Genomic DNA, 19,218 nt, shown 5'->3' with positions numbered 1-19,218 from the left:
GAGGATTACATGGGGTCAGACTATCACAAATGAAAGAAACCTTCAAGGACCCACGTTTCTCCTGCTATCTTTTACCATCACGTTTCTGTACAGAGACACACTGGCGGTGGCGGGGGGGGGGGGACTTTTTCCCTCGGGGACACTTCCAAATCTCACTCTGTGAAAAATTGTGCCCCAGTGTGCCAGAGCTACTCCTTTGCCATGGGCCTGAGCCCCTGCACTGCCATGCTGGACCCAGGGGTTATCCAAGTAGCTCTCCTTGCAGGAAGAGCATAGAACTGGACGGAGGCTTCCCTGGGCCGGCCCTCCCAACAACGCCTGTCAAATGTCTTCGTTTTTCTCAAGTGTGCTCACAAACCAATGGTTTCCAATCTGCCAACACATAAAATTGCCAATTCTTCTTCCCAAGTCAAGGAAGTAGCCTCGTTAGTTTTAATTAAAAACAGCAACTATTTGTACAGCTGTCCCGGGGTTCATGGCTCATAAAAGGATTTAGCATCAACTTTGCCCAACTCCTTTGGGAATGTCACACAAAACCATCTAGGCCCAGCATCTGGGCAGTGCCAGCTGTGGGCTGCAGGGGCAGGCCACGACTGAGGCTCTGCGGTGCTACTGCAGCGGCCCCACTGTCCCTGCACTTGTGCACAGGGAGCCAGACCTGGAAGGGCAAAACTTGGAGACACACAGGTCCACCTTCTTAGGCTGGGGTGGGGGCCAGGAAGCCCTAAAGGCTATTTCAAGAAGTTCCAGAAAATCCCCCTTGGGTTGGGAAGGGTAGGGAGGGGAGGCAGGCACGTGGTTCCTTTTGTGAATTTTGCTAAGGCTCTCAGCTCTTGCCCAAGCTCCTGGGTGGGTCCTTCACACCCCCACCCTCTGGCGTAAGTGGTCATTGGCAGGCATCCTTCAAAGGAGATGGGGGCGGGGTATCTCTGATAGACGCATCTGCACAAAGCAGCACGTTTTCCCATCAAAGCCCTGGAGAGGAGAAAGAAACACCGCTCAGCACTTGGCTGATTTTCAGGTGCACACGGAGCAGCGCATCAAGCAGCCTTGGGTCAGAACAAGCGGATTCGGAGTCGAAGCGAATGCAGGGGCCAGCGCGGGTCAGGGACTGCGGGCCGGGGGCGGTGCCGGCCACACACGCGGAGAGAAGCCGGGGCCCAGGATCCGCGGGTTAGGAAATGTGACCCTGGCGACCCCAAACGCCCCCGCCTCCCTCGCTGCCGCTCCACCTGCACGCGGAGCGCGCGGAGCCGCTGGTGGAAGCAATGGCCAGCCCCGCGCCCTTAGTGGCCTCCATTAGTCACCAAATGGTGGCTCTGCAGACCCTGCAGCTGCTGCAGCAGGAATGGGGCTGGGGGGACGGGCCGGGCGCCCCGGGGGGCTCACGCGACCCGGACCACGTGTTGGCCGCTCCTGTCCGCCGCTCAGGCCCGCTGAGGGCCCAGCTGGGGCCGGAGCTGGGGATAGGGGGCGGGGCCGTGGGGGCCGGGGCGCGGGCGAGCTCCCCGGAGGTGGAGGTGGAGGGGGGCGCCGAGCTGCTGCCCCTCCCCCGGGACCGCGGGCCCTGCACCCTGGCGCGGATGGCGATGCGCAGCGCGCTGGCCCGTGTGGTGGACTCGACCTCCGAGCTGGTTAGTGTGGAGCAGACGCTGCTGGGGCCACTCCAGCAGGAACGGTCCTTCCCCATCCACCTGAAGGTGAGTCCAGTCCTCCTTGCAACACCTGGCGGGGCCGTGCGACCCCAGCCAAGCTGCGCACCGGGATTCCGCCCCGGGGTGGGTGGGTGGGGGTGCGCTGGGGCCGGGGATATGCTGGCTGGCGGGGAGCTGTAGACCTACCTGAGGCCCGCCTGGAAGCGAGCCTGGGGGAGGCCTTGGCAAAACCTGCCCGGGGCTAGCTTCCGCCCTCCATAAATCAGGTCCTACTCCTGCCGAAGGGCAGAAAAGCCGTGGCTCAGGTGCAGCTTTTGGGGAGGGAGGAAGCGCCCCCAGCCGCCTTCCAAATGAATAGCCCTCCCTTCAGAGCCCTCAGTACCCCTCTTGAGGCCCCTCTGCCCTTCTGTGATGAACCCTGACCCGTATATCTGAAGTTCCTTCATGCTCATGAATCACAGTTATTATTGCATAAATCCATTTCCCCGCAGAGCTCGGGGTCTTACAGAGGCAGCCGAAATTCTCATCTAAGCGGGGTGAGAGCCGGGTGGGTCCTAGGTGTTGAAGCGTGAATACTAAACTAAACTCCTGCTAAGTCACCCAGCGCCCAGGTGTAGGGCACGGTTTCCTCTTAGTGCCTAACCACATTCCCCAAGTTAGCAAGGGAAGCCAGCAGCTGCCTGGTAGACTGAGGGGAATGGTGAAAATGGGGGGAGGGGTGCTTCTCCTTTGCAACGCTGGCCCTGCCATTAGCTCACTCAGGGTAATTCATTTAAGGTCACAAATCTCTTTGAGACCTTCTGGCTGGGAGCACTGCTTTGTGCATTCCCCTGGGAGTCTAGCAGAAGGAAGTTGGGAGGGGCCAGGACGGCTTAGAGCATTTCCCAAGAGTTGTTATTCTTGCGCTACAAAGTCTGGGAAAGCTGCTGCAGATTAAGTTGCACCATGCACTGCAAAAGATGTGCTTAAAATCAAACGCACCCAAATACCTACTGGTGCACTATACCAGGGTTTCTCGGTCTCCGCTCTGTACACATTTGTACAGATTTGAACACATTTGGGGTGTTCCTATGCATTGTAGGATGTTTCCTGCATCCTTAGCCTCTGCCCAGCAGGTGCTAACTGTACTACTCCCTCCCTGGCCCACTGGTACTCCACACTTTGCTATATAGGCAAGGGGATGGGACAGAGACCCAAGTTCACCTCCAGATGAGAAGCCCTTCCACACTTACAAGCTAAAAAATGAAGCTACATTTCACCAATGTGAGAAGCACCTCCCAAAGAAACATCTCTTTTTTGTTGAAACCTTTGGTACCACCAAGAAATTTTAAATCCTGTCAATTGAAGTATGATACACCATTGATTGTAAGTTTCATCCTAACGTCTGGGATTTTTGTAAATGTTATAAAAAGTGTGTCTTGGAGTTGGTGAAACAGGAAGCACTATGTGAGGTTAGGAACATTCACAGGTGAAAGGAGACACTGAGTGATCCTGGAAGGTGTCTGCTCTTCTCAGGGGAACTGTGTGAGATCCAAGGCCAGGAGCATCGCAAAGCTCTGGGCCCTCGGGCAGCAGCAGGGGGAGGGTGTGACCTGCAGTTATTCAATATGGCGGAAGGGAAAAAAATGGTGCTGGGGTCGTTAAGTGGGGCCAGATGGGGAAAGGCCTGTACATTGCACGGGGGCCCTAGCGTGCAAGCAGACAAATCCCAGAAACTCAGACAAGTGGGAGAAGGCGCGGTTTCAGTTAGAGAGTGAGGTCATAAGACAATTGTCTGAGGGCCTGGTGCAGCTCAGTGGCTGTAGAGTAAACCTGGAGGCCTCTGCTCTGGAGGCAGCCCCCACAAATCCTGCCCTTTTGGCTCAAGGCAGCCTGTGCCGCGACTTAGTCCGCCTTTTGGCCCGAACTGACTTTGGATCCTAGACACTTTCCATCACTAAGTCTTCGTTATCCAGAGCTCAACCCTCTTGCTCCTTTTTCTGGAAAATTGAGGTCATGAGACACAGATATCCTCTTTAATGAAAAGTCACCTTCCCACTCATCTTCATTCTGGTCTCAGATGAATGGGGTTGTCCTCCTGTCCCCGACTCTCAGTATAAATTGTATCTCTTAGGCACCGAGGCAAATCTTTTCATTGCCCCCAAACCTTTTCCATCAATTCTGTCTAATATTTTCTCCTGTCTCATCTCTGCCCATTCTGCCCAGGCCTTAAGCACTCTCAAAGCTTCCCTCACTTACCCACTCCTCGGAGTCACAGGTCCTTACCTTCTTCATCACAGCGACTTCTGCAGACTTCTCCGAGTGTTGCTGCCGCTTTCTCCAAATATCCAGCATGCTGGTGACAGGAAGGGAGCTGCCGGGTATTTAGCTCTTGGAGTTCTTCACCGGCAGGGGAACAGTGAGTGTTAGAGCCCCTGAGAACAGCCGGCGCTTTCAGCAGGGAGAGAGGCAGGGGCCAGTTTTGCCCCCTCGCCAGAATCTTGGAAGGTTGCTTGGTTTGGTCTTGGGAGAAGAGGTAATGTATTCATTTGGTTTACAGGTTTATGATTATACAGTACCTAGACTGGAGGAGACAGACAGCATAGCATTCTGTCTTTCCACGTGGCTGGTTACATTGGCTACGTTAATGCTACTATTCATTTGAATGATTCGGAAGAGTGCTTTCTGTATTTTTTTTAAGATTTATTTATTTTATTTGAAAGGCAGAGTTACAGAGAGGCAGAGGCAGAGGCAGAGAGAGAGAGAGAGGTCTTCCATCCACTGGTTCATTTCCCAAATGGCCGAAACAGCCCGAGCTGTGCTGATCTGAAGCCAGGAGCCTAGAGCTTCTTCCAGGTCTCCCATGCAGGCACAGAGGCCCAAGCACATGGGCCATCTTCCATTGCTTTCCCAGACCATGGCAGACAGCTGGATCGGAAGTGGAGCAGCCGGGACTTGAACTGGCGCCCAAATGGGATGCTGGCACTGCAGGCAGTGGTTTTACCTGCTCACTACACCACAGCGCTGGCCCCTGCTTTCTGTATTTCTAAATTAGGAACATACGGACTGGTTTAATACAACAGAATGGTTTCACGAGGAATTCTGCTAATGCAAATAACACTTGTGTATCACTTAGAAGCCTGTGGAAACCTCTCCAACTTTTAAGTCTCTTTGGTGATGTTACTTGCCACAGAAGGTAGGAGGGAGTCCCAATGACTTGAAGCCTATGGCCTAGATGACTAGCTCTAGGGATCTTACTGTATAGATAGCACTGCATAGCACAGTGGGCAAGTCTCATGGAGCTTTTCCAACCTATTCTGCCAATTCCTGCTGTAGGCCCTTGAGCAAATTTTTCAGTCTTCTTGTGCCTCAGTCTCCTCATCTCTAAAGTGGGTACAGTGATATCTTACCCAAAGGTTATTGAGATAATTTATATAAAGGCTTAGTGGCTCCCCATCATACACTGCCATACATTTGAACTATTATCATTGCAATTGCTATTGTCACTATTAATACTTCATGAACTTTTATTAGCTATGATTCTTGTGGGTTTCATTCTTGATATTAATGAGTCTGATGCATGGACTATTTTTTACTTCTCTGGTACTGTTGACAGAAACAGAGTTAGGATGATTCAAAGAGACTTCCAGAAAACCTCCACACACACCTGATGGGTGGAGAAAACCTACACGCCTGATAGGTGGTGTGACTGAGCTGTGTGACTCCCAATGAATGCCCTGACCAAGCCACCCGAGGGGAGGGGAAGGAAATGAAATCTCCGGGCGTGCAGACAGAGCGCCCCTCAGCACTTTAACAGGCTTTTTTTTTTTTTTTTTGGTAGTATTTTACTCTTCAGTTAAAAAAAACCGATATTTAATATTCCTTTTCAACACTCAGAAATTATCACGGACACACAACAAGCCATGGAGTGGGCATCTTCACGGTGGGTGCAAAATGCCTAACAGTCCTGAGTCTTGTTCAGTGCGATGCAGCAGGTGGAGTTAACGAGCCAGGCGAACACTGCGGGTGGAAATTGAGGCTCGAGGAAGTGAGGACTTTGCTCAGGAGCAGCTAAGAAGAGATGGTTTATCTCTCTCACGCTGCTAGGGTGTTGTTTTGGTTTGGATAATGTTTTGGGTGTCCTCAAAGGCTCATGTTCTGGGGACTTGGTCCCTAAGGTTTTATGTTGATGGACTAAGGGTGGTAACTTGTTCTCTAAGTGTACTGTGCATGCAGAGAAGGGGGGGGGGGGGAGCGAGTGCGTGTGAGCGCTCTGCTGTCTCTTTAAAAGAACACCAGTGCTATTAAGTTAGGGTCTGCTGTGGTTCCCAAGGGCAGGTCTGCGTGTTGACAATTTGGTTCTCAGGGTAGCCGGGCTGGGAAGTTGAGAACTTTCACAGGTGGGGTTGAGTGGGAGGTCCTTAGTGTGTCGGGAGCGTGTTCTCGAAAGGGAGTAAGGTATTTCTCATGCAAGCCTTGCCTTCTCCCCAAGAGGGTTGTTATAAAAGGAGCAAAGCTGGGCCCCCCACTCTGCTTCCTGCTCACCCCGTGAACCTTCCTGTGCGCGCACTCTTGCCTTCGACCACGGGGGCCTTTTCCAGAGCGTGCACTGTGCTGTTTGGACTTTCTGTCTCAACATGGTGAGCCCCAGAAAACTCTTTCTTTATGAGCTTAGCTGCCTCCGGCGATGAAAAGCAGCACCCTTAGGACCACATTTCACCCTAATTACCTCCCTAAAAGCCATGGTCCTCAGGAGATTCAGATCAGAGCAGTGGCGGGGAACCCTCTGTCTGCCAAGGGCCCTTTGGGTGTTTATAACATTTGCGGACCTTACAAAACCATCAATCTCAACATGAGGCTGCCACAGACTTACCGAATTTTGAGTCCCACCTGTGGTTGCCTTGGCAGGACAGACATTACGCACCTCACCTCTGCTTTAGATGGTGGGGTTTCAACATAGGAATCTGGCAGGGCGGGGAGAGGGGTTGGATGCAGGGGGAATCTCTGTGCCTCCTTCCCTGGTGACAAAAAGCCCCATCATTGCGATCATGAACAAACCAGTATTATTAGCAAGAGCGCATTAAGCATTTGCCATAGGCAGCATGCGGGACATCGAAGGAAGCCAGTTTTAAGATTTTTTAAAAACTCCTTAAAGTGACCACCAGTTCCCATGAGAACCAGTTAGGAAGTTACTCTGATTGAGTTTTGTCTGTCTTGCTCTGAGACTAAATGCAGGCACAGTTTCCAAGACTTCCATTCTGAAGCAGCTTCACGGAGACCCTGGCTGAAGCTACTTTAAAAGGCAGAAGAGCGTCCTTGCCATTGCAGATTAAACGTGCCTGGGAGCCTACCCGTTTCCATGAGCTCATTCTGCTACCAATTATTTGGTCACGTTCCGTAGTCCTTGCTGCTTTTCTCATTCTACAGAGCAAGAGCAGCAGTCATAAAACTGTGGGCTTTGGCTTCCCGGTCCTTGCCAATGCTACATGCAAACTGCAAGTGTGACGACTGGCTTGTCCAGAGGAAGGCACTGAGGCTGAGTGCTCTTCCCCATTCACCCTAGCGAGAAGAGTCAGTGTCTGCAAAATGTGGGCATTGTGTCTTCAGAAACTGTTTACATACTAATAAAAAATGTTCACCGTCTTACTGTCAATAGCCATGGCGGGAGTTGTTCTCCATTTGGGACAGAATTGTGCTTTTATGTTTGGAAAAAAAAAAAAAAGACCCAGTGACTAATCTCAGAGTGCCTATCCCTTCCCCACTGCTCTACAATTCCCTAACTTATGGCTTTGTAATTCGTTAGCGATACAAGTGACCTGAGAAGCAGCCCACAAAAGCTCTCTGAGATGTAAATTGTGGGAAAGAGATCACAGCAAGACCCTAACACAAAACCACTCAGGTTTGACATCTCGGTGTGGCAACGTTGCACTGTTTTATTTTACGGTTTTATGGGTTTGCCTTGCGCACCCCTGAATCTAGTGACAGACTCATCTCCATCACCAAAGTGCTTTTCACTGACCTTTCCACCTGCACGCGGTGCCACACCCCAAGCAAATGCTTAAGGAGCTGCAGTTCTGGGTGAGCGTTTACACTGGGTGCACCACAAGTAAAAATGTTTCATTTCCTGTGGATGAGAGACTTTTTATGGTGACTGGCAAACACTGTGGTCCTTCATTGGGTGTTTTATTAACACATAGTTACCTATCGATTTGAGACTGGGTTTGGGTACCTGGTGACTGCCCTGCACCCTGTCGACTGTAGCTCAAAGCCAGGTGCTGATGAGCCAGATCAAGCTGGGACAATGTCTAGCTCACAGTAATATCTTTCTCATGACATCCTGCTAAAACAGAGCTGCATCATCTCCGTTTATGTACATATCCGGTGTGGAGGCGCCTAATGGGGCTGGGGAAGGGATTCTTGTTCCTTCATGCAACCCAGTGCTGAGCTGGCCAGGCAGAAGTTTATTAAGGCACTCTCGCTCACTCGCTTGCTCACTCGCTCTCTGTCTCTCTCTCAATGTGACTGCTTTGAAAACAGCCAACTTATTTTAACGTATTTCAAACAAGTATGACCTGCTGATAGTATATGTGTATCTACAAGTGATTTTGAAAGTGATAGGGTAGGGAAAAAATGCAAACCAAAACCCTTATGGATAGTTTCATCGTTATCTCCACTTTAGATAAAGTCAGGTCGGATCATATTTCTGACTTGCTGTTGATTTCAGAAAACAGCTTTTGAAACTGACTCCTGTTGCCAGATTCTGTTTTCAAGCCTTCAGTGCTGATGGAAGTGCTTATTTTCAGTAAAAAGCTAGAAAGAGGTTGAACTTTTCTTTCCTTTTTTTGGGCTGTGCGGGTGCCTTGTCAGTTGTTCAGGGATTCTAGCCATGTGCACTCCTAGTAGACACAGAGCACAGGTTTTTCTGGAGAATCCCCTCACCCCGATCAGAGAGGAGAGAGCGGAGGGAGGAAGGGCTCTAATTGGGAGGTCTCTGATTAGCTAGAGGGCCGCCTCATTCAGGGCACACAAGGTTCCGTGCTTTGAATATCTTTCAAATAACCCAGCCCTCTCCGTTCTGCTGTAGGGAACAGGGTTGGGCCAACAGGCCAGTGTTCAGTTTGGATGCAGTCATTCCCAACTTGAGCTTTGTAACGCTCCTAACACTCAGTGAACCTTAAGAAAAACAATGAAGATAGCCAAGGAAGAACCACTAACCGATTCACTTGTAGACAACTTTGTTCCATCCTCAAAAAGCTTAGTGCTTCTCCCGCCTGGGTCCATGGAGGCCCTGCTCACCCTCCCTGGGCATCCACAGCCTTGTAACGCCTGCCCCCCGCCCTGGCTCTCACACTGGATGGCAAGCTCTGCTCTGTGATTCACGGCAGTAGCTGCCCAGTTTCTGAGTTGGGGCAGATCTTTGTGAATATTTGCGTTCTGGAAGAGAGAGATTAAGTCCACCTCTGCCGCTCCATGGCTGTGTGACCTAAGGATGTTGCGGACTGTCCCCAGGTCACGTGCTTTGACTGTCTTCTGGATTGCTGCTGTATGCGCTTCACGAGACCAGGCGTGTCAGGGGTGCTGCTTGCGCTCAGACTCCTGGCGGGTGCTCAGGCTTGTTGGCCAGAGCAGCGTTCTGAAAACGACACTTTGCCACGTGACCCCTGTGATTGGCAGGCTTCAGGGACTTTAGTCTGGCATTGGAGGCTTTCCACACTCTCTTACACCAGGTCTGCAACCCAAGATCCTGTTCTTCTCAGTCTGGATCCCATCTCCTGCAGTCCAGGTCCCCAGCCCCTTTCTTGACTGCAGGCTTCTGCTTCTGGTTTTCATTCTAATTCTCATCACAAGGGCCATCCTTTTCCCCTGTGAGTCAAACATTGCTCTCCTCGGCATCACCTGTCCTGTTAGACCGTCCCTCCCCTACCACCTCTCCGATGTCTCATCCAGGCTTCCCTTCCTAGTGCGAAGGTTGTCAGGGGCACACTGATGGCCTCGATCTTTTTTTGTTTTTGCACTGTGTGTGACTCCTGTACTAAGCAGTCTCAAATAGATTGTATCTCATTAGTGGGACTTTGAGTTTCTACAGAGGACTCTTTTTCTTGTCTCCTCTTCCTTCTTGCTGCCTAGAACTTGCTCCATAACCTAAAACTGAGGGAGTGCTTTACAGATGCACAGAGCTTCCATATCCATGAGCTAATTTAGCCTTTACACCCCCTCCATGTGACAGCCATATTGCTTCCATTTTACAGACGAGCAAACTGAGTGTCACACAGACAATGCGGCTCCTCCAACGATGACTCATCAAAGGGGGCAGAACCCGATCTCTGATGGCAACTGCATACCTCTTTTTTTTTTTTTTTTTTTTTTTTTTTTTTGACAGGCAGAGTTAGTGAGAGAGAGAGACAGAGAGAAAAGTCTTCCTTTTTCCATTGGTTCACCTCCCCAAGTGGCCGCTATGGCCGGCGCACAGTGCTGATCGGATGGCAGGAGCCAGGTGCTTCCTCCTGGTCTCCCTTGCAGGTGCAGGGCCCAAGCACTTGGGCCATCCTCCGCTGCACTCCTGGGCCACAGCAGAGAGCTGGACTGGAAGAGGAGCAACCGGGACAGAATCCGGCGCCCCAACTGGGACTAGAACCCGGTGTGCCGGCGCCGCAAGGCGGAGGATTAGCCTAGTGAGCCGCGGCGCCGGCCTACTGCATAGCTCTTGAAGGACCGAGTGCTGCTGCATCCCCAGGGATTTTGTGGCTGTTTGGATGGCTACCTTTTCTAATCCCTGCAAAAGTCCCTTTTGCCTTGTAGGGTAACATACTCACTGGTTCTGGGAATTAGGATGTAGACATCTTTAGGGGGCCGTTATTCTGCCTTTCACAAGGTAGATTTCAGTTAAAGATTAGAAAGAAATGTTCTAAAAACTGGAACTGTCTCTTTTTCTCTTGAGCACATGGGTTCCCTTAGTACATTCAGACAATATCTGGCACATGCTAGAAATGATTGACGCATCAAAACCAATTTTGTGTGCTTGGGTTATGAATCTCCAAGTGTCTGCTCCTCCATACGATTGGATTTCTGTGCTTTTCCATAGCTCTGCTAGCTCAGTGGGCAACCAGGTGCATGCTGTATGTGTTTCATTCCCCTACTAGGTTATAAGAGCTTTAGAGATCAGCTAAATGCTTTGTTGTCTTTTACCCAGTGTTGTTAGTTAAGCAGTGGAGGCTTGATACATGTGTGAAATAAACCTTGAGTCATTCGTTGGATGAGTTCAACAGGTCAAGGCCATTGTCCTTTAGTTGAGTCAAGAGGGAGCATCTTAACTCAATTATAAAGAACTTTCTATTTATTAAGTTTTTATTTTTGTGAAGAGCAGAGAGAGACAGATCCTCCATCTACTGGCTCATTCCCCGAATGCATGCAACAGCTTGGGCTGGGCCAGGCTGAGACTAGAAGAGACAGTCCTGTCTATAGGTGGTAGCAACCCTAGGACTTGAGCCATCACTGCTTCCTCTGAGAGTCTGCCCTACCAGGCAGCAGAACTCAAGACGGGAGCTGGAACTCTGGTATGGTTTTGGGCATCCCTAGCAGTGCCTTAACCTTGCTATGCCAAAGGCCCATCCCTCAACTCACTTGGAAACATAACTGCTAGCCATCAATTGGGCCACTCTAGCAAACAATGCATTTTTTTACCCAGAGTCTGAAATTACACAAGGTCTATAAGCTCCAACACTTGCTTTTAGATTGCTCAGCCATATAGTTCTAATTCTGGCGAAGTGCTCAAGGCACTATGTGGGATATTACGTCATTTCTAAGAGCATCTGGGACTTGCAAAATGAAAGCCTCTGGGAGGATATACGCTGTCATTGAATGGAAAGCACCACAAGTGAAATCATTGCTAATATTGATCATGTGAGTTTATACTGAAAGCCGCGAGCTGTCCCCTACGCTGTTAGCCTTAACGCTGTGACTGGTGACCCCCACCATCTGCAGCAGAATCAGCAGAGGTTTGGTTGGAGCAATAATTATTGGGTTCAGAGCTGGCCTTCAAGCCTTTTAGAAAGGGAGAGAAGCAATCACCTGTTTTAGTTTTCCCTCCCCTGGCTTAAGAGTCCCATGGAAAGCCTATTCCTATTAATTTGTTTTCTTTGACTGTTAATATATTTGAGAAAGGATTAAAAGGAAATACTGTACTGGAATAGTAAAATAAAGAGACTTTGCAAAGCTCGCCAGAGATCTGAAGTTTGCCCAGGACCTCAGGGACCAGTGCAGCCCAACAGTTGAATTTTATTGTACGTGTAATTTCCCCAAACGATGCCTTCTTTGATTCTTTACAGTAAATGTGAAATTGACTTCAGATTTTAGGCCACAACTATTATTTTTAAAGGCGTTTTAATCTTTGTTGGGTGACGAATGCCTGTGCAGACTGGCTAATGGACACGCACGTCAGCACGCGTTTCAGGGGCTCCTTCTAGCTTGGATTTCCTTTTGCATGTTTTCTTTGATCCTTCCACTTTGTACTCAGAGTCGAATGACTTCCATAAAGCAAGTGGACAATTTCCCTTGATGTGGATCTTGGGCAAATAGTCTAGAGTGATTTTTTCCCCCCTTATTTTCCCTTTCCTAAGCAATATGGTTCAGCAACACAGAGTACTCCATGAACTACGGGACAGATGATCTAACTAGCCCCTGGGCACCTACTGAGCAGAAATGAGCAACACACAAGGCGAGGGAACTTGAAAGCTTCAAAGAGAAAGAAAAACAGGTACTAATATATTTCTAGGCTATCATGCCTGGAAATAGGGCCTGTGGCATGTTTATCGCTCTATCCCCCTCCTCGCTCGCATGGTCTCTCCGCTGCCCTTGTTGGCTGAACTGAAATAACTGGGTATTTGTGTTGTTTCTTGGGGGATGTTTTCTCATAAGCATTTGTCCTAAAACCCAAGTCCCTCCCACCCAAGAGACAGGATTTCTCTTTGCAGGAAGAATGGCTTCTCCTTCTACGCAAAATTAAGACGAAAATGCCACTGTTCATCAAATTCAATTCAGCTGTGGTTCTTCCCTTTGGATTATCTGTTTTGCTTTTCCTCAGCTATTGAGTTGAATTCTTAGTGCATGGATTTTCAGTGATTTTCCTTTACTTAGACAAGCATTTTAGGTCTATGCACGTGTCTACATCTCACAGATCCGTGAAGCAAGATGTCCAGAATTGTTCTGTATAAAATACTTCAAAATTGTCTCATGGATTACTTAGAAATGGGTGTTTTGAGTTTTACATCATGCACATTTTGATAAGGTCGGCTATGTTACTAATTTCTCATTGACTTGCTTGGTGATTTATGTGATGCAGATTTTCTGACCTTTGCTGAGATTTGCTTTATGATGTTATACTAAAGCCAGCTTTCATAAATATTCCATGTGTGTCTGAGAATAATGTACATTTGCTTATTCACACTGGAAAGCTTGTGATTCGTGTTTTTCAGTCTTTTCTGTTGAGGCTGATTGTTTTGTTGTTTGATCCATCATTTTGGGAGAAATCTGGGTAAAACCAGTCATGTTTGTGGATTCAGTGTATATTACGGCTATCATATTAGGCACACACAAGTATATTATTATATATTTTGGGTGCTCATTCTTTTTATGCAGTGTAGGTTATTTTCTTTTCTTTTCTTTTCTTTTTTTTTTTTTTTGACAGGCAGAGTGGACAGTGAGAGAGAGAGACAGAGAGAAAGGTCTTCCTTTTGCCGTTGGTTCACCCTCCAATGGCCGCCGCTGCAGCCGGCGCACCGCGCTGATCCGATGGCAGGAGCCAGGATCCAGGTGCTTTTTCCTGGTCTCCCATGGGGTGCAGGGCCCAAGCACCTGGGCCATCCTCCACTGCACTCCCTGGCCATAGCAGAGAGCTGGCCTGGAAGAGGGGCAACCGGGACAGACTCCGGCGCCCCGACCGGGACTAGAACCCGGTGTGCCGGCGCCAAAAGGTGGAGGATTAGCCTATTGAGCCACGGCGCCGGCTGAGTGTAGGTTATTTTCTAATAATGATTTTTCCAGATTTGCTTTGGCTTCTCTTTGCTTGATATATATCTTAGTAGATATTTACTTTTAATATTCCTGTGGTTTTAGCTTTAGATTTGTTATTTATAAACAGCATAAGGATAGATTTTAAAAATCCAGTCTGGTAATCACTATCTTTTTTTTTTTTTTTTTTTTTTTTTTTTTTTTTTTTTTTTACAGGCAGAGTTAGACAGTGACAGAGAGAGACAGAGAGAAAGGTCTGAGAGAAAGGTCTTCCTTCCGTTGGTTCACCCCCAAAATGGCCGCCATGGCCAGCGCACTATGCTGATCCGAAGCCAGGAGCCAGGTGCTTCCTCCTGGTCTCCCATGCGGGTGCAGGGCCCAAGCACTTGGGCCATCCTCCACTGCACTCCCGGGCCGCAGCAGAGAGCTGGACTGGAAGAGGGGCAACCGGGACGGAATCTGGCACCCCAACCGGGACTAGAACCCCGGGGTGCCAGTGCTGCAGGTGGAGGATTAGCCAAGTAAGCCGCAGCACCGTACACCACTATCTTTCAAAAGATGAGTTTATCAGTTTACATTTATTGTGTTTTCTGACATATTTTGATTCACTTCTACTGTCTATCTTATTTGGGGCTTTCTCTTTATTTTGCTTTATATTGTACCTTTACTTCTCCATGTTCACCTTCCATAACTATAAACATAAAAATTTTTTTTTTAACTTTTATTTAATGAATATAAATTTCCAAAGTATGATTTATGGATTACAGTGGCTTCCCCCCAATACCGTCCCTCCCACCCACAACCTTCCCCTTTCCCACTCCCTCTCCCCTTCCATTCACATCAAGATTCATTTTCGATTATCTTAATATACAGAAGATCAGCTTAGTATACATTAAGTAAGGATTTCAACAGTTTGCTCCCACACAGAAACATAAAGTGAAAAATAATAGATGATTTTTTTTAAATGATGATGAAATCAGATCAGACCTATTGTCATGTTTAATCCCAGTGAGAGTCAAGTTGGGAGTTGATAATTTCTTTTTCTTTTTTTTTTTTTTTACAGAGGATCAGTTTAGTATACATTAAGTAAAGATTTCAACAGTTTGCACCCCCATAGAAACACAAAGTGAAATATATTGTTTGAGTACTCGTTATAGCATTAAATCTCAATGCATAGCACATTAAGGACAGAGATCCTACATGAGGAGTAAGTGCACAGTGACTCCTGTTGTTGACTTTACCAATTGACACTCCTGTCTATGGCATCAGTAATCTCCCTATGCTCCAGTCATGAGTTTCCAAGGCTATGGAAGCCCTCTGAGTTCTCCGACTCCTATCTTGTTTAGACAAGGTCATAGTCAAAGTGGAGGTTCTCTCCTCCCTTCAGAGAAAGGTACCTCCTTCTTTGAAGACCTGTTCTTTCCACTGGGATCTCACTCACAGAGATCTTTTGCCAGAGTGTCTTGGCTTTCCATGCCTGAAATACTCTCATGGGCTTTTCAGCCAGATCCGAATGCCTTTAGGGCTGATTCTGAGGCCAGAGTGCTATTTAGGACATCTGCCATTCTATGAGTCTGCTGAGTATCTCACTTCCCATGTTGGATCACTCTCCCCTTTATTTATTCTATCGGTTAGTGTTAGCAGGTACTAGACTTGTTTATGTGCTCCCTTTGACTCTTAGTCCTTTCATTATGATCAATTGTGAACTGAAATTGATCACTTGGAATAGTGAGATGGCATTGGTACATGCCACCTTGATGGGATTGAATTGGAATCCCCTGGTATGTGTCTAACTCTACCATTTGGGGCAAGTCAGCTTGAGCATGTCCCAAATTAAACATCTCTTCCCTCTCTTATTCCCACTCTTATTAAACATAAAATTTTAACACATTTTTCCCCAGCTTGTTTTAAAGTTTTATGTATTATTTCTCTACTTTTACTGATAACTCTTACATTTTTCACACACACAATTAAGTCAGAAATTTGTCAGGTTTACCACCTTTCTTTTGATTGATCAGGTGTCCAGAACATCACTCCATCCTACGTTTTGTTGCTGTGCAGCATTTTGGAAGCTTCTTACTGCTGTAAACCCATTAGTTGTCATACTTTCTGTTCTAAACACTGTTTTTTTAGATGTACACCCGTTTTTAAGCTTACTCACTGTCGCTTGTCTCTCATTCCTTGAGTTAAATTTTCTTCCTAAATTACATCTTTAGAAAGATCTAACAGTGAGAGTCCATTAGTGCAAATATCCTGTCCTTTTAAGTGACAGTATATTTATTTTGCCCTGGGTTATAAATGATTGCCTAGTATGGTTAAAATCATTCTACGTAGACGGTTATTTGAGAATATTTCTCCATTCTCTTCTCTTTTCATCTGCTGTGGTGAGAAGTTAGCAATCTCTCTTGTCATCCCTTGAAACTCATTTATCTTTTCCTGTAGTTGCTCTTCAGAGTAATTTTGCTCAGTGAGTTTAGATTTAGATCTAAATTAACTTATTCTGATGAGAGCTCATTTTTCTTCCCGAATATAAGGATTCATGTTTTGGATCATCTCTGGACAGTTTTCCTCTTTTGTCCTTGGTGGACATTGCCTCTCTGTCATTTCTCTGGGAAATGCATTTATTGAACTTCCTCATTCTGTCATCTGTGTTGTTTAACCTCTCACCCATATTTCTCATATATTTAATTTTTTTTAATATTCTGGGTAATTTTATCATCCTGGTAACTAATCGTTACTTAGATATATTTAACAGCTGTGCTGTAAGTTTTTAATTCAATGATAGTCACCACTTCTAGAAGTAAGTGATATTTGGTTCCTTTTAAAGACTATTTTTTTGATTCCTTATTTTGTATCTGTAATACTTTTAAACATATTTCACAGTCTCAATCTGAAATTCTTGGAATTTAATCCCATCCCTTATTGCATGTATTTTTTTATCACGGTGGATTGTATTTTAAATTTTGTATTTTGAGTTTATCTTCAACAAAGGCTTATGGGAATAGAACTGTGGCCTATGGGCTGTGGCTATGTTCTTCTGGAATGGAGTTTTGTTCACTTTGGCCATGTGTCCATGGATACTTTAGCCCACTTCAAATTCTTAAGTTAATTTCCTAGTGTAGGTGTTCCCAGAGCATGACTGTAGCGTAGAGGGCAGCTCCAAACTTCAAGTACTGCGTGATGCAGATCCACAGTCACACATTGTCCATGAGACACTGCCCTCCGCTCCAGACCCAGCTCGGGAAAGACTTTCTTTTCCTGGTGATGTCGGTAGGCCGCTACAACGATCTGTTTCTCCTTTAGTGATGCCTTTGGGGGATTTTGTCCTTCCTTCTTGCAGACTCAGAAAGGATGTTTGTTCTGTTTTATTCAGAAATCTAGGAATTCAGTAGCAACAGGGTTTTGGGGAAACTAAGTGTGCCCTGTTTCCAAACCCATGAGTTCAAGGGAAGTATTTAAAAGAGACCCAATACGCAACATTTTTTCTAATGTAGAATAATTTCAGTATGCCATTTAAATGCAGTGGATTTGAGAATATGAAATATTTGGAGATTATAAATCTACTGACATACTTCATTCTTTTAAACTATCTTGGAACTGTCCTCTAAATTTACGTTGGGAATTTCTTGAGACCATGTTCATTCAATCATAAATTCTGTATTAGAATCTTAAGCACAGTGAGCACAGAATAATTGGAACAGAGGCTATTTGTGTATTTGTCATGCCTCTTTCAGGAACAGGTAACAGAAACTCAGCTCCAACTGACTGAAGTAAAAAGGGGATATTTATTGACTGATAGAACCAAAAAGTCTCAAGGTTTATTATTCAAGCACAGCTAGGTCCACACGCTCAAGAAAAATGTAATTAGAGTTGTTTCTTTTCATCTCTTTGTTCTACTTTGATCTGTGTTGGGTTTGTTCTCATTTAGATGCTCTCCTTGTGGTGCAAATCTGTTTTCCAAAAGTCCCAGTTAAGCAGAGGTCCCGGCAGTATGGCTTAGTGACCTGACTCGGGTCACCTGCCACTCCTGACCATTCCACGAGGCTGTGGGATGATACCCTCTGGCAGGTCTGGTCTCTGCAATTGTGGGTGTTCAAACCACACAGGAGAATGGAAGAGGGTAGCCCTCCTAGGGCAAAATCGGAGTAGGTGGGTGCTGTTACTGGCAGAGAAGGGAATGGAAGCTGGATAAGCAAAACACAACAAATACCTCCGTCACCTCTAGTTTCTTGTTTGTGTTTGCTGTTTGTTTCAGGACAGTGTTGAGTTTAGAAACATCTGCAGTCATCTGGCTCTACAAATCGAAGGACAGCAGTTTGACAGAGACTTGAATGCTGCCCACCAGTGCTTGAAGACCATAGTCAAGAAGCTGATCCAGTCCCTTGCCAATCTTCCTTCGGATGCCCACATGGTGGCCTGTGCATCCTTGAGACAGATCTTGCAGAATCTCCCAGACGTGTGAGTGGTAAAGACTTCGGCATGAAAACCACAGTTAGCACTGTTAAGAGGACTGGATACCTTGCCTTCCTAACTGAGTCAGTAGACAATGGATGTTTGTATTACCAACCAGGAGACTTGATAGCACAGGTAGCAGTCAGACACGCTGCTGGTCTAGTCTTCAGAACGACAGCATGTGAGTGGACATTTTGTAAAGCAGTAGGTCACATTTTTAAGTATGTTGACCTATTTTCTGACTTTCTGAAATCTATTCCACTCTGGATTATATATGGACATACTTGTATTGATTAATTCATACTGTTAGTTTTGATCAAATGACACCTTACTCTATATTCATATTAACATAGACCTATAAGGTTTAATATGGTTATTTATATGATTAAAGCTGCATGGTTCTTAAACTTATCTTGAATGAATGGGATATTTGACCACTGAGATGTTCTACTTACTGAGTACTTCGTTTTATGTTATGGGAGCAGTCTTTAGCTGTAGGACCACATGTGTCAGTAATTAGGAGTTCCAGTCCTGGCATTAATAACTTACTGTTGGGCAGGAAGAGTGGCTTCCAAACCTTGTGCTTTCATGAAATGACTTGTAAATTTAACATGATAATGAGCTATGAAGTACCAAGGATATATGATATGTAAATACAAAGTACAGTGTTATTAAAGTCTCATGTGGAAACATCTGTATCTTCTGACTGTTTTTAATATTCCTATTAAAGTAGGAAATTCTTGTGAACTAAAGGAGGACGTGGATATACTGGCAGGTTTCTCTAAACATTCAGAAATGGGAAAAGAAAGGGTGATTTTTTTTTCTTTGCAACAACTCTCTGCACTTACTTGGCGGAAAAAACTGAATTTTCCATTGTTCAGTGATGACTGTGCTAGGAACCAAAGGAAAGTGAAATGCTGATTTTCTCTTAAAATTTTAACAGAGATAGCATCGAATTTAGATAAAAAAGATGACTGTATGTATGTGTAGATTATTTTCTCAAAGAATAGTAAAGTGGGTCTGTGTAGTGAAAGTGCATCTACTGTTTTAAAAATTTTTGATAATAATCAAAGTATTTTTAATCCCATCTATTCTCATCCTATTTGGCAACAGAGGTTTTCTTTCA

The 19,218-nt window shown here is 46.3% G+C and overlaps 1 protein-coding gene across 2 annotated transcripts; it reads left to right on the top strand.

The window, feature by feature from the left end:
• The first annotated feature begins 851 nt into the window (after positions 1 to 851).
• Positions 852 to 18,784, top strand: DLEU7 (deleted in lymphocytic leukemia 7). Of its 2 annotated transcripts, XR_011378655.1 has the most exons (3): positions 852 to 1,700; positions 12,251 to 12,387; positions 17,896 to 18,030. XR_011378655.1 is itself a non-coding variant. In XM_002720736.5 (2 exons), the coding sequence occupies exons 1-2, from the start codon at positions 1,269 to 1,271 to the stop codon at positions 18,100 to 18,102; spliced, it is 639 nt and encodes a 212-aa protein (XP_002720782.2). In that variant the 5' UTR covers positions 875 to 1,268; the 3' UTR covers positions 18,103 to 18,784. The 2 variants fall into 2 exon arrangements, 1 of the variants encoding a protein (XP_002720782.2); XM_002720736.5 differs by lacking the exon at positions 12,251 to 12,387 and having other exon boundaries at positions 875 to 1,700; positions 17,896 to 18,784.
• The last annotated feature ends 434 nt before the right edge of the window (positions 18,785 to 19,218 follow it).

The sequence above is a fragment of the Oryctolagus cuniculus genome, chromosome 9, assembly GCF_964237555.1.
Source record: "Oryctolagus cuniculus chromosome 9, mOryCun1.1, whole genome shotgun sequence".
NCBI lineage: Eukaryota > Metazoa > Chordata > Mammalia > Lagomorpha > Leporidae > Oryctolagus > Oryctolagus cuniculus.
The sequence above is the reverse complement of the archived record's forward strand: the minus strand, read 5'-3'. Positions and strand labels throughout refer to the sequence as shown.